The sequence below is a fragment of the Delphinapterus leucas genome, chromosome 11, assembly GCF_059928025.1.
Source record: "Delphinapterus leucas isolate spDelLeu-1000000601 "Yukka" chromosome 11, BTC_Dleu_Yukka2, whole genome shotgun sequence".
Classification (NCBI taxonomy): Eukaryota; Metazoa; Chordata; class Mammalia; order Artiodactyla; family Monodontidae; genus Delphinapterus; species Delphinapterus leucas.
The window spans coordinates 15,041,814-15,054,571 of record NC_143139.1 but is presented as its reverse complement, the minus strand read 5'-3'; the positions used below and the strand labels follow the sequence as shown (position 1 = coordinate 15,054,571).

The 12,758-nt window shown below is 36.9% G+C and overlaps 1 protein-coding gene across 1 annotated transcript in view; it reads left to right on the top strand.

Annotated features, from left to right (window-relative positions):
- Positions 1-12,758, top strand: part of PLCZ1 (phospholipase C zeta 1) — a 43,329-nt gene that overhangs the window by 26,946 nt on the left and 3,625 nt on the right. The window contains exons 8-11 of the mRNA XM_022577692.2: positions 586-733; positions 5,544-5,660; positions 6,749-6,921; positions 10,072-10,204. Coding sequence (XP_022433400.2) covers positions 586-733; positions 5,544-5,660; positions 6,749-6,921; positions 10,072-10,204 — 571 coding nt within the window. The remainder of the gene's footprint in view (positions 1-585; positions 734-5,543; positions 5,661-6,748; positions 6,922-10,071; positions 10,205-12,758) is intronic.

Here is a 12,758-nt window from a genome sequence, read left to right as displayed (position 1 = left end):
AAAGGGATTCTAATTTCAGGAATGACTTGGTTGAAGTGTATCAAACAAAGTCCACAGAAATTTCTTTCTCCAACTTTGGCCCTACTTTTCCTATATTGGTGCAGGCCTTTGCCAAGCTTCAGTTTTACATGCTTTCAGATTCAAATCCAATGGAAGGCCTATCTATCTCTCAGCTGACCAAGCAGATTCTTTTTGCACGTTGGCTATGATCCAAGCTGTGCGCATCCTTGAGCCACTTACTGTGGGGAATGCAGAGCTCTGGTTAGCCAGGCCCAGTCCACGTTACCGACACTTAAGCACATGGATTGAGCATGCGCAAGAAGTGTTTTCGAAATAGAAATAATTGCCATCCTCAATACTTATTACATTAATTGGGATTTTAGGTTTAGGTTGTCTCATAATTGACATTAAATGTTGTCATAATAGAACATATTCACATTGACCCAATCCAAATAGTTTTTGAGGATATAATCTTATGAAAAGACTAAAATCATTGATTTGAAAGCGTATTTTCTTTATTGAAAAAATAATTTTTCAAATGATTAGTGCAAATATGAAATTATTGCCTTTTTTTTCACCGCAAAGTTAAAAATAGCTACGGCCCTATCTGATCTTGTTATTTATACTAAAATTGAGAAGTTCAGAAGTTTTCACCATTCAAGACTGTATCAACAATTTAATGAAAGTAACTCTATTGGGGAGTCACAAGCCCGAAAACTTTCAAAGTTGAGAGGTAAGGTCTTATGATTCAAATAGATGAAGTGTTTAAACAAGTTATGTTCACTTTTAAGGTCTCAAAATTGATCAATGATGTTTAGAAAAACTATATTCTAGTACAATTTCAACATATTTAACATATTTTAAAAAGGGTTATATGCCTCAGGTCGCATTAAGTTTTATTTCACAGAACTCAACCATTATTTTAAGTCATGAAATTTTGATTGAGAATGTCCAGTATGGACACTTTGTTGGGATGGGCTGTGGTGAGCAGGTTACATGGGAGAGCAGTGAGTGACAAGGCTACAGAGGTAGGCAAAGCCAAATTACAAGGAACTTGGACTTTGTCCTACAATCCAAAGTGAGTAGGAAAAGATTGAAATCTCAGGAGTCACATGATCCCCTGTGTGTTTCTGAAAGATGCTTCTGTTAGTGCATAAGGGTGACACCGTCTGCAGGGAGGAGATGATAAAGGCTTATGGCAGGGAGACTGGAGCCAGGGTGAACTTTGTGGACTCGGTGGGCACTAAGCGGTAGAGTTAAATAGACTGGGAGGCTGTATCTCTAAGGTGAAGAAGAGGGAAAAAATGGTACCCAGGGGCTTCCCTGGTGGCGCGGTGGTTGAGAGTCCGCCCGCCGATGCAGGGGACATGGGTTCGTGCCCCGGTCTGGGAGGATCCCACATGCCGCGGAGCGGCTGGGCCCATGAGCCATGGCCGCTGAGCCTGCGCGTCCGGAGCCTGTGCTCCACAACGGGAGAGGCCACAACAGTGAGAGGCCCGCATACTGCAAAAAAAAAAAAAAAAAAGAATGGTACCCAGGCCAGACTGCCAGATGGCTGTGTACCTGCAGAGGGACCATGTGTCTCTGCATCTTCTTTTCACTGTCTCCTGACTCTACTCTGGGTTTATTCTGCTTGGTAGAGCCCGAGACACAACGGGGAAAGAGAATGGGAAGAAGACGCTACCTTCTTCTCAGACTTATATGGCAGGGAATATCATCAACTTAAAAAGGGATGGTCTGGGCTTTCCTGGTGGTGCAGTGGTTGAGAGTCCGCCTGCCAATGCAGGGGACACGGGTTCATACCCCGGTCCGGGAAGATCCCACATGCCACGGAGCGGCTGGGCCTGTGAGCCATGGCCGCTGAGGCTGAGCGTCCGGAGCCTGTGCTCCGCAACAGGAGAGGCCACAACAGTGAGAGGCCCGCGTACCGCAAAAAAAAAAAAAAAGGGATGGTCTGTCGGGAGGGGAAATTTTTTCCGTCTATCCTTCTTGAGTTCTTGTGGCTGGACTACTAATAAAACTGACGCAAGTCATATTGACAGGAGAAAAAGAAACAAAATTTAATTCATATAAATGGGAACTAAGAAGTGACCAATGTCAGCAGGTTTTATACTTTTTAGACAAAGAAACAATAAATTTGTGAGGAATTGACAGGACAAAGAAACTTAGGTTTTGGGTGACCAACTAGTGAAGAATTCAAACAGCGTTTGGGCTTGGGGTAGTAAATTAAAGAAGTCACAAAGTTTGTTTTCACAGTCTTCTCAGCCCTGAATTCCCTGTCTTTGGTGGGAAGGGTGTCCTATGTTCAGACGCAGGGAGTGCGTCTTTCACATGAGACATTTATTTCCTGCTTTGAAGGAGACAGAAAGGAGGGATAGAGCATCCCTCTTGCATTGGCCATTTCTTAAGTCACTTTAATTCAAAATAATCAATATGCCACTGAAGCACATTTTAGGGGCAGCCTACCCTGTGCCTCAACAGTCAATTACCTTAATAATCAGAATCAGGTGACTCTCCATATCCTTTTTAAAATTGCAATATACCGTCTTATGTAGAAGCGCTATGGCAGAGAAATCAGCACCTGCGACTGACTTGAGAAAAGCTGTTGGCTATTAGGAAATGCAGATTCTGGTATATTTGTTGGTTTACCTAATTTGGCTGGCCATTGGTACCCTAGGGTTTTTTTTTTTTTTGGCCTCTCACTGTTGTGGCCTCTCCCGTTGCAGAGCACAGGCTCGGGATGCGCAGGCCCAGCGGCCATGGCTCACGGGCCCAGCCGCTCTGCGGCATGTGGGATCCTCCCAGACCGGGTCATGAACCCACGTCCCCTGCATCGGCAGGCGGATGGACTCTCAACCACTGCGCCACCAGGGAAGACCAACCCTAGGGTTTTGAGGCATGCTTTAGCTTATCTCCTCAAACTGCCTATTAGAAAGATCCTATATTATATAGGGCTTTTTTTTTTTTTAAATTGAGGCTTGTGACCAAAAGTCAATTCAGTAGATCTAAATGACAGTTAAAAGAATAGAATAGAGTAGAATGGAATGGAATAGAACAAAATGGAATGGAATAGAAGAAAATAATAGGATGGAGAAGATGTATTGTAGGCAGGAAGAGTAAGTATTGTTTTGTGAAACAATTTTGTATGTGTGTGTGTGGTGTTGGGTTGTGATATAAAGCATATTTTTTACTGTGAACTATTGTCAACAGAGTTTGAATATGAATGACCTACTTTACTAGCCTCCATTGTTTCAAACTATCGGATGGTTTTTGTTGTTGTTGTTCATGGGGACAGGACGTCTGGGCACAGCAAAAGTCGTTATAATTCTCTCACTCTCATCATATTAAACACTTGCTCAAAATCTGAAAACGGACTGGGTAGTTCAGAGCAGAGTCATAAAATATAGCATCAGCATTTCTTTGGAAAGAGTATAGAATATTTTTCTTGTGCCAAAAGTTAATAGTAAATAATTAATGATTGGGCAAAGATGTTCTGCAAGGATGTCTATCATTAAAAACAATAAACATCATTAAGTTTATAATAGGGAAAAATCAGAAACAGAAATTTTCATATGTGTGAATGCTTTTCAGTCATTTAAAAATAATGTCGTAGGTGAATATTACTGAAATGGAATGATTTTCGTGTTATCTTAGTAAGTTAAAAAATGGAAGTTTATAAAAGGGAATAAACAATAAGATTCAATTAAAAATATGTATATACATATGACAAAAGAATGGAAATATATATATACCAAGAGGTTATCAGGGTTATTAATTGAGTGGTGAGATTATATGTTGTTTTCTTATTTTTTCTTATTTTTCACATTTCTCATGCTATGTGAAAAAATAGAATGTTTAATTTCTAAATCTCAGAAGTAACAAAATCATGTTAAGGGTCCATAGTGATCATTCATGTTTATCGCTTTGTAGATGAAAAAAATTAAGACCCAGAAGAGTACGTATTTTATCAACAGATAGACATCTAGTTTAGGACTGGATAAGGGACCATGTCACTTGGGCACACAAAGTGCATTTGTACATGGGTAGCTTCAAAGTGAACTTTTCCTCAAGGAGAGGATAACTTCTAAAATTGAGTTAATTAAATTAACTGTAATTACTATTAACTTCAGTAACTGTAATTTTTTACCTGACAGTGCTTCCTGAAGAACAGTTTGTAGGATGAGAGTGGCAATGATTCTGTTCTAGCCTGAAGAGCAAATAGAGTGGACATAGGCAATAACCATTTCTTCCATGACTGGTCACCATATTAGCAGAAATAGTAGTGGGAAAAGGACCTGCTTAGTGAAAGAATAAAAACCTTGGAGAAACATAAAATCTATGTTCAAAAATTTGAGGGGTGTCCAGTGGTAAATGGTGTAAATTAGTTTTGAATCTTAAGTGATTTAAATAGAATTACTAGAAATGTGTAAAAAAATACAAGTAGAAACATAAAGAATATGTATAGCAACTGAAACAGACTCTGCGTGTGTGTGTGTGTGTGTGTGTGTGTGTGCTTCAAGTATAGACATTGTCTTCCTTTCCTTGTAAGGAAGACATTTGAAATAATCAGAAGTATTGGGAGGTAGCAAGTTCTCTTTTTTTTTTTTGAAGAACAAATACCTTTTATTTTATTTTTTAATAACTTTATTTATTTATTTATTTTTGGCTGCGTTGGGACTTTGTTGCTGCACGCTGGCTTTCTCTAGTTGCAGTGAGCATGGGCTACTTTTCTTTGCAGTGTGCGGGCTTCTCATTGCAGTGGCTTCTCTTGCTGAGGAGCATGGGCTCTAGGAGTGCGGGCTTCAGTAGTTGTGGCATGCAGGCTCAGTAGTTGTGGCGCATGGGCTGAGTTGCTCCACGGCATGTGTGATCTTCCTGGACCAGGTCTCGAACCAGTGTCCCCTGCATTGGCAGGTGGGTTCTTAACCACTGTGCCACCAGGGAAGTCCTTCAAGTTCTCTTTCAATGGAGGGATGCAAACAAATTGAATGAATTTTGGGGAAAGGTACTATGGTGGTTAGAAGGTCAGCTGGAAGCTGAGTTGAGTAACTTTAAGGTCTCTTTCAGCCCTGAGGGTCTGTTAAATATTCAACTTGATTAACTTGGATGACATCACATAGTTTTATATGACTTCCGTGCAGTTCTTTCCTAATATGAAAACCTAAGTGAAAAAAACCAAAATGGGTTAAGATACTTTTGTTTTCAAAAATGGATGCATTTTATTTTGGAATTTTATATACTCTATGTCAAAGTGAAATTAATTTGGATGTGAACAAAAAGAAATATATTGTCCAATTGTTTCTTTCTTCGAGTGAATAATTACATAAAATTGTTTAATAAAAATTATTATTAACTTTTCGATAACAGTGAATTACACTGCCAAACAAAGGCATGAATTTATTTTGATTTACATGAATTGCAAATATTTCTGCCAGGACAATAGACATCAACATTATTGAAACTGTTGTAGAATTAAATAAATATATAGACATAGTAGTTTATTTGAAATCTTTGCAATGTTTTAATAAATTTCTTTTTTTTAGCCAATGAATTTATTCTTCACACCACAAAGTTCATTACCAGAATATATCCCAAAGCAACAAGAGCAGACTCTTCTAATTTTAATCCTCAAGAATTTTGGAATGTAGGTTGTCAAATGGGTATGTTACATAGGATATTGAGTTTTTTGCAAAAATAAGATAAAATAAATTCATTTTGTGAATTAATAAAAGATTCATGAAAAGAGCTTCCTTTGGAGAATTTTCGAGCCTGGGTGTTTTGGAGTCAAGCAATGATGAATCATTGGCTTCAAGAGTTGAAGTTATTCCTAAATAGGTTGAAAAGGGTAAATCTAGGTGAGGGTAGAAGCATGGAGGTTAAATTCATGAGGAGTTTGCATGGGAATTGTAGGAATGGGAAAAAGAAACCAAAAAGAGATGTAAGAGAACAGTGAAGATAGAGTCCTTTGCTTGAAAGATTTGCTAAGGGCCTCTTCAAATGGAGTGGCCTGTGCTTTTTGTACTTTAATCACTTCTGCATTCATAGTATTGAAAAGTAAGACTGCATAGCTTTGTTATTTGTCCTTGACTGACTCTCCTTATTCCAAACTGATCAACTGGTGCACCAGTGGGACTAACCAGTCAGAAAGTGCCAGGTGTTAACCCTTCTGCTGCTGGATTGTGACAAGGCCCATAGGTTTTCAGAGAGGGAGGGGGTGGGATCAGGATGCTGGGGAGGGCAGTGGGGGGTAGATGGTGGTACTGCATATAGTGGCTGTTTACCAGCCTATACGGAGTTGTTTCTATTATTTTAACAACAATTATTGCTCTGCCTGTTCCTCGCTTTCTCCTCAAGTGATTACAGTACCTCTTTAGACCTGAAAGTTTATGATACGGTTGGTGTCTTCCCTTCCAGCATTTAATGACTGATTTTCTTTACTCTTATATTTCCTGAATGTTTTCTGACATGTACATTGCTATTCTATAATCTATGCTGTAAGCCATTTTGATTTTTTAACTCAAAGCTGTAAAATAATTTGCAGATTAAATTTTGAAACTCACCTTCATATGTTAACAAAGACATGGCAAAAGAAAGGTTTAAAAATCATGACTTATTTGGCTAATGCTTGCTCTTACAATGTTCGAAGATATATAATCCATGATTAGGTTTCAGTAAACTGTTTAATTGTGTTTCTTTAGATATACCCTCTATTTCCTGACAATATCAAAATACTCTTTTTCCCTCACAGTGGCCTTAAATTTCCAGACCCCTGGTCTGCCTATGGATCTTCAAAATGGGAAATTTTTGGATAATGGTGGTTCTGGATATATTTTGAAACCACACTTCCTAAGAGATAGTAAAACAAAGTTTAATCCAAATAAAGCACTAATGGACAGTAATCCAATCATACTTATGATAAGGGTAAGATTCATTACTTTTTCTTTTACCTTTATTGGTTATGATATAAGCTAGATAGTATGCATTAATATTTTTAGTTCTATTGATTTTCTTTAATGCCTTTTAAATTTCTGTTAATCTTTTCAGGTAATGTAGGTGGGTGGTATTTCAGCATCCTTCCATATCTGAAAAATGTCTTTCTGTTGCCTTTTTGCATGAATGAAAAAAATTGCATAGTTCTAATTTAGAGGAACTAGTCTAGTTGTTCTAGTTGTTGTTCTAGTGAGAAGATGGGGTGTTTCAGCCACTTTTTCAGATCCCTTCCTAATCCACACAAATCTCATTGATGTGCTTCTGTGGATTTCTTCTTTCCTTTTTAATCTATATGCAGGCGATTCTTTCTCACTTTCATTTGTGGGTGAGAAAGAATTTCTTAATCCTCATCTCAAACTAAACATCCTCCTTGTATTCTTTTATACACATTCACATTATACACATTCACTGTTTCAACCCCAAACAATGCTCAAATCTGACCTCATTTTTGGACTATAAAGACTTGTTTTTAATAGCCTACTTAGCCTCCTTACCAATATTCTGTCAAACTTAAAATATTAAAGCCTGAACATCCCTTCCTCGTCAAATCTACTTCTAGTTTATTTAAATCTCAGTGAACTGAGTCAAATTCCTTGACTCAATTAATTCAGGCAAGAAAAGTGGAGCTATTCTTGTCTTCCACATCTCCTTCACTTCCCATGTCCGATCCATTTCTAAGTTCTGTAGATCTCACTTTAAATGTCTTCCTTATCCATCCCCTTGATCTGATGTCATTTGTTACTGTCTTTTTTTTAGGAATCTGTTACCTGTCATCACCTCCATTCCTTTGGCTTCCTAAGGGGTTTTCAGGGAGCCTTGTCTCAGTTGTCCTGGTCCATCTTCCACAAGTCAACCAGAGAGATTTTGCTGCAGTGCTAATCTTATCATGCCTACTTAATATTTATTTGTGTCTCCTGATCGTTTTCTTAGTCTGGCTTTGTCCTACTCCTCTAGCCTCATCTCTCACTTCTTCCAGCCTTTCAACCCATTCCGAAACTGTATGGAAGCCTTCTTTTTTGTCCATAATGACTCTTCTATGTATTGCATATGCTATTTCCTTTGATTGGACTACTCTTCCATCCTTCATCTGCCTATTGCATTCTGACTCATTTTTCAATACTTTAAGTGTCACTTCTTTTTGGAAGCTTTTTCCTGTGCTTCTTTTGAAGTTTTCTTCTGTTTTTCCATAACACCCTATACATGCATACATTATGGCACTTACCACACTGTAAATTATAATTATCTACTTGTTATACTTGTCTTTCTCCCCCCACTTGTCTGAGGGTCCTTTAAGGATAAGGACTGTGTTTTTTTCAACCCTTATCCACAGTAACTGACACAAAGTATATGTTCAATACATGTAGGTTAATTGAATGAATGATTTCTTTTTCAAGTTGAGAATACTAAAGAGAATATATGTGCTCTTTTATTGAGAAAGTGAAGAAGGAGGATAGCTGGTATGCATAGGTGTTTACAAATGCCACCTGTTTGTATTCTGAGAGGTCTCATGTAGGGGTGTAAGTGACATGGTGTGAAAGAGGCAGGGTTGATGATTTTCCTAGGAAGCTGCTGCCATAGCCATGTGTGTCTTCCCCTCTTGTTCTGATTGTTCTAAGGAGCTTTGTGATTACATTATGACTTGTACAAATTGTGGAGAGCATGATTTGGGAATAAAAAGGCCTAGTTTTACCATTAGCTTTCTTATGTCCTTGATGAAGCCATGTAACATTTCTGGTTTACTCTTTGTCAACTGTAAACAGAGAACTTTGGATTAAATCAGTTATTTTCAAGCTTATAAAAACTAAGGTATCATTTTCTAAGTTTAAAATCTCATGTATAAGACCAATAGATGAAAACAGAACTATCTGGTTGACCACTAAGGGTTTTCTGTTTGACCTCCATCCTCTGCAGCGGCCCCTGGAAGGGCTTTGTGAATCAGAGTGTACAAATTATTTGAACAATAAATCTCTAAATTCTATTTCAGTATGCACCTTCTCCATACTGATAAGGGTTTATTACCTGGAGGGCCTATATTCAGCTGATAGGCTCTGCTATCAGTGTACTAGTTTTTTACAGTCAATGTTCTTTCAAGTTACCTTGATATCTAATTATGCTTATTGATGAATGCCTGTTCCATTCTGGTTGTTAAATATTTGCACAGTTACTCTGGTTTCTAGCTGATGCCATAATTTGTGGATGTAGGAAGGAAAAAATTACACACTGGCGCTTTTTTCTTTTCTTTTCCTTCTTTCTTTTTTCACAACAATTATTTATTTGTTCCTCTTTATTATAATCTTCAGAAATTGAAATCATGTCTCAATTTTTTACATTAGTACACTCTATAAACTAGTACACTTCAAATACTGTTGTTTTTTTTTAATTCGGACTTTGTTCCTTAAAGTAAAACAAATCTGTGCTTCAACAATTAGCTTGACTAATAGAAGACTAAATAAAACTATTATTAGTTACTTTGTTAAGCATTTTCTGCTATCCAGTCCCTAATATATATATATGAAATAATTGATTTTGTCAAACTCAGGTTACTTATGATAATATGGAAAGCAATGGATAAGGTAAAATTTCATGATAAATTATCCAAACATATAAATTATACTGTCAGAGAATGCTATCATAGGAAATTATGTGGTGTTTTTTCTTATATTTCAGAAGTTGTATTTATAGTTTACAATTTTTTTGTTGTATACATACAATATGAATCTGAAAAGAGTTCATGTTTTTGGAGCGACTCAGCCTGAATTACAGTAGAAGGGAATCATAACAATGATTTTAAAATAAAAATATTTGTTGGACCATCAATCTTGGAGAATGTGGATTCTATTATAATCACATATTGGTAAACTGGAATAATTTAGACATGTTCCTGGTGTTCATCTATTGATATTTGAGGATAAAAGAGTTAAAATTAATAATTGGCACTATTTTCTACTTTGTTTGTTTGTTTTTTTGGTGGGAAATGACTTAGTCAATCATGATTTTTGGAAAACCTATTTTATTTTGAAATTAAGCAGTGGTGCAGTTTGACATTCTGCTAAATTCTTGAATTCCCTTATTTTTGTGCAGCTCATCAGTGGGATCCAGTTGCCTCCCAGTTATCATTCATCATCTAACAAAGCTGACACATTAGTGATTATAGAAATTTTGGGAGTTCCAAATGATCAAATGAAACAGCAGAGTCGTGTAATTAAAAAAAATGGTGAGCTCCTAATATATTTTATCGAACATTTATTAGACTTCTTGTTGAAAAGCTTAAAAATTATATATTGATAGAGTTTTGATACATATTTATTATTCATAAGGAAAAGGCTTTGCATTATGTTCAAGATGACCAAAGTGTTATATGCAGTAAAAACAGTTTGACAATGACTTAATGTTGGCTAGATGTATTTTCAGATTACAGATACAAAAATGTATCTGACCTGAAAAATTAGTGGCTTTTCCATTTTTACTTCCTTTTTATGTTTCCTTGTATGACTGAATTAAGAGTGACATTTTGATAGCTGCAAATCTACTTAGCTTCTAGCCTCTGTGTAAAATAAAGAACTTATGATTTCTCTGATACCACATGTTACGTAGTTTTACTTCACTACTTGAATTATTTTAGATCAGAGGTCTGTGGCTTCTGACTCAGGCTAAGGATGCCATAGAAACTTACTCGTACAGTATTTGGATAAAAAATTCAGTCATTTTTGCCAGAAGGGAAATGTAGGAATGGAAGAAATGACTTTGGTAAGATTTTCAGTGTTCCAGCATCCCATGATAGTTTAGGTAATACAGTACTGACATTGTTATTTCTTCTCTGAAGTTGAAATCATGAAGGAAATTAGAAAAGTATAGATTCTTGGGGTTGACTTTTAGAATCACCTGGGAAGAGAGCTTGCAACTGATCCTTTGAGTCTAGAATCTTCTATGAGTGGATATTCCCAAAATATAGTGGACTTCATTTCAGAGTCTGGAAATATGCTCCAGGCTAAATGGCACAGACAGAGAAGCAGGTGCAGTCTTAGTAGACTTCTTCTTCTTTGGTGATAATACCCCCCCCACAAATGTCCAATGTTCAACTCCTCCCAAATCCAGAATATTCCTCCAGCATGGCCCCTAGTGCAAAAGGCATGAAAAAAGGTTTGGGAAGTTTTGCTACCTCATCCTATGTTATCAGTGGGAAGGGATATTAGTGATGACTTCCTGCCTTATTTGGCACCCCTTAGAGTTGAAATGGCAGTGTCAAGAAATGGTAACTGCTATCAGGAAGCTTCTAGTAACCTATCCCTTGTTTTCTCCATCCCCTTACTTGAATCTTCATGACAAAATGCACAGAACATTTATTTATTCAATGCACCCCTTATATAATACTATGATTCTAGCTCCCGAAATTTGATTGCATCCCTGGGTTTTATGAGAATATCCCTACAGAAATTCAGTTTGGTTCATCAGACATTACTGGGCCCATTATATTAAAAGCCTGGTTCTAAGTATCAAAAAACTTCAAATCTCTGTTTATTAACTGCATTCTTATGTATGTCCCAACTAATTCTACTGTAGATAGTTTACAGTTCAGTGTGGAATATGAAATATAAGTAAAACTGTTATGAAAAAGTCATTAGTGCTTTAAAGAAAGTACAGAGAATTGTATGGAAGGGACAAATTTCGAGATGGTTCTTGGCAAATGAGTAGAATTTTTATAGAGATTGAGGATAAGGGAACTTTTTTTCTTTTTCTTTTCTTTTCTTTTTTTTGGCCATGCTGAGAGGCTTGCATGACCTTAGTTCCCTGATCAGGGATTGAACCTGGGCCATGGCAGTGAAAGAGCCAAATCCTAACCACTGGGCTGCCAGGGAATTCCCAAGGATAAGGAAATTTAAGGCAAAAGTAATAATTTGAGTGCTAAAACATGGAGAAAACAAAATTCAAACATGTTAGGGAAGAGTAAAGAAGTTCAAATGCAGTGTACTTAAGAAAGATTAGTGTGAGATAAAATGAGAAATTTACCTTGGGTATGGTCATGGAAAATAGTGAAAGCCATGATAAGGTAGTAGAAACTTTCTTTTCTGTATAAAATGAATAAAATTAAAACTTTTAAACAAGGATACAAAACACTAAGAGAGTTGAGCGTTCCAGAGATCATTTCTGCAGAGTAGAGAGGACGAAGTGTATGAGAGAGAGATGAGAAATACAGAATAGAGTTAGATGTGATCTCACGGTTAGAGCATGTAGAAGTCAGGTCCTAAACAAGGGCTGTGGCATCAGAAAAGGAATGGAGGATGCATGTGAGGAAGACTAACAAGACTAAGGGTGTAGATAACTGGACAGGAGGGATTCTGAGATCACCTAGCTACTAGGGTAATCGTAGGGTAATGAAAGACATGAGAGTCTGGGAGGAAAACGATCACATTTGGGTAAGGTGGGGAAGTGATTTTTAACTCTATTTGTAACTAAGCAAATTTGGTATTCTGGTTTATTTTTTATTTATTTATTTTATTTTGACACTAAAAGGACTTTCATATATGTCTGTATATGATTGTGTGTGTGTGTGTGTGTGTGTGTGTGTGTGTGTGTGTGTGAAAGAGAGTATGGTGAAGGAGGGTTGGAGGAGAAAGAATAAATTAGTATAAGAATTTCATGCAGACATTTTTCAGTGTCTATAAAGAACTGACTCTTAAACCTGCCCCTATACTCTGTTGAATTATTTCTTTTCTTAGGGCAAGGTAGGATGGTTATTATTTCAGTGTGAGTCAATTTGTTTAATATTT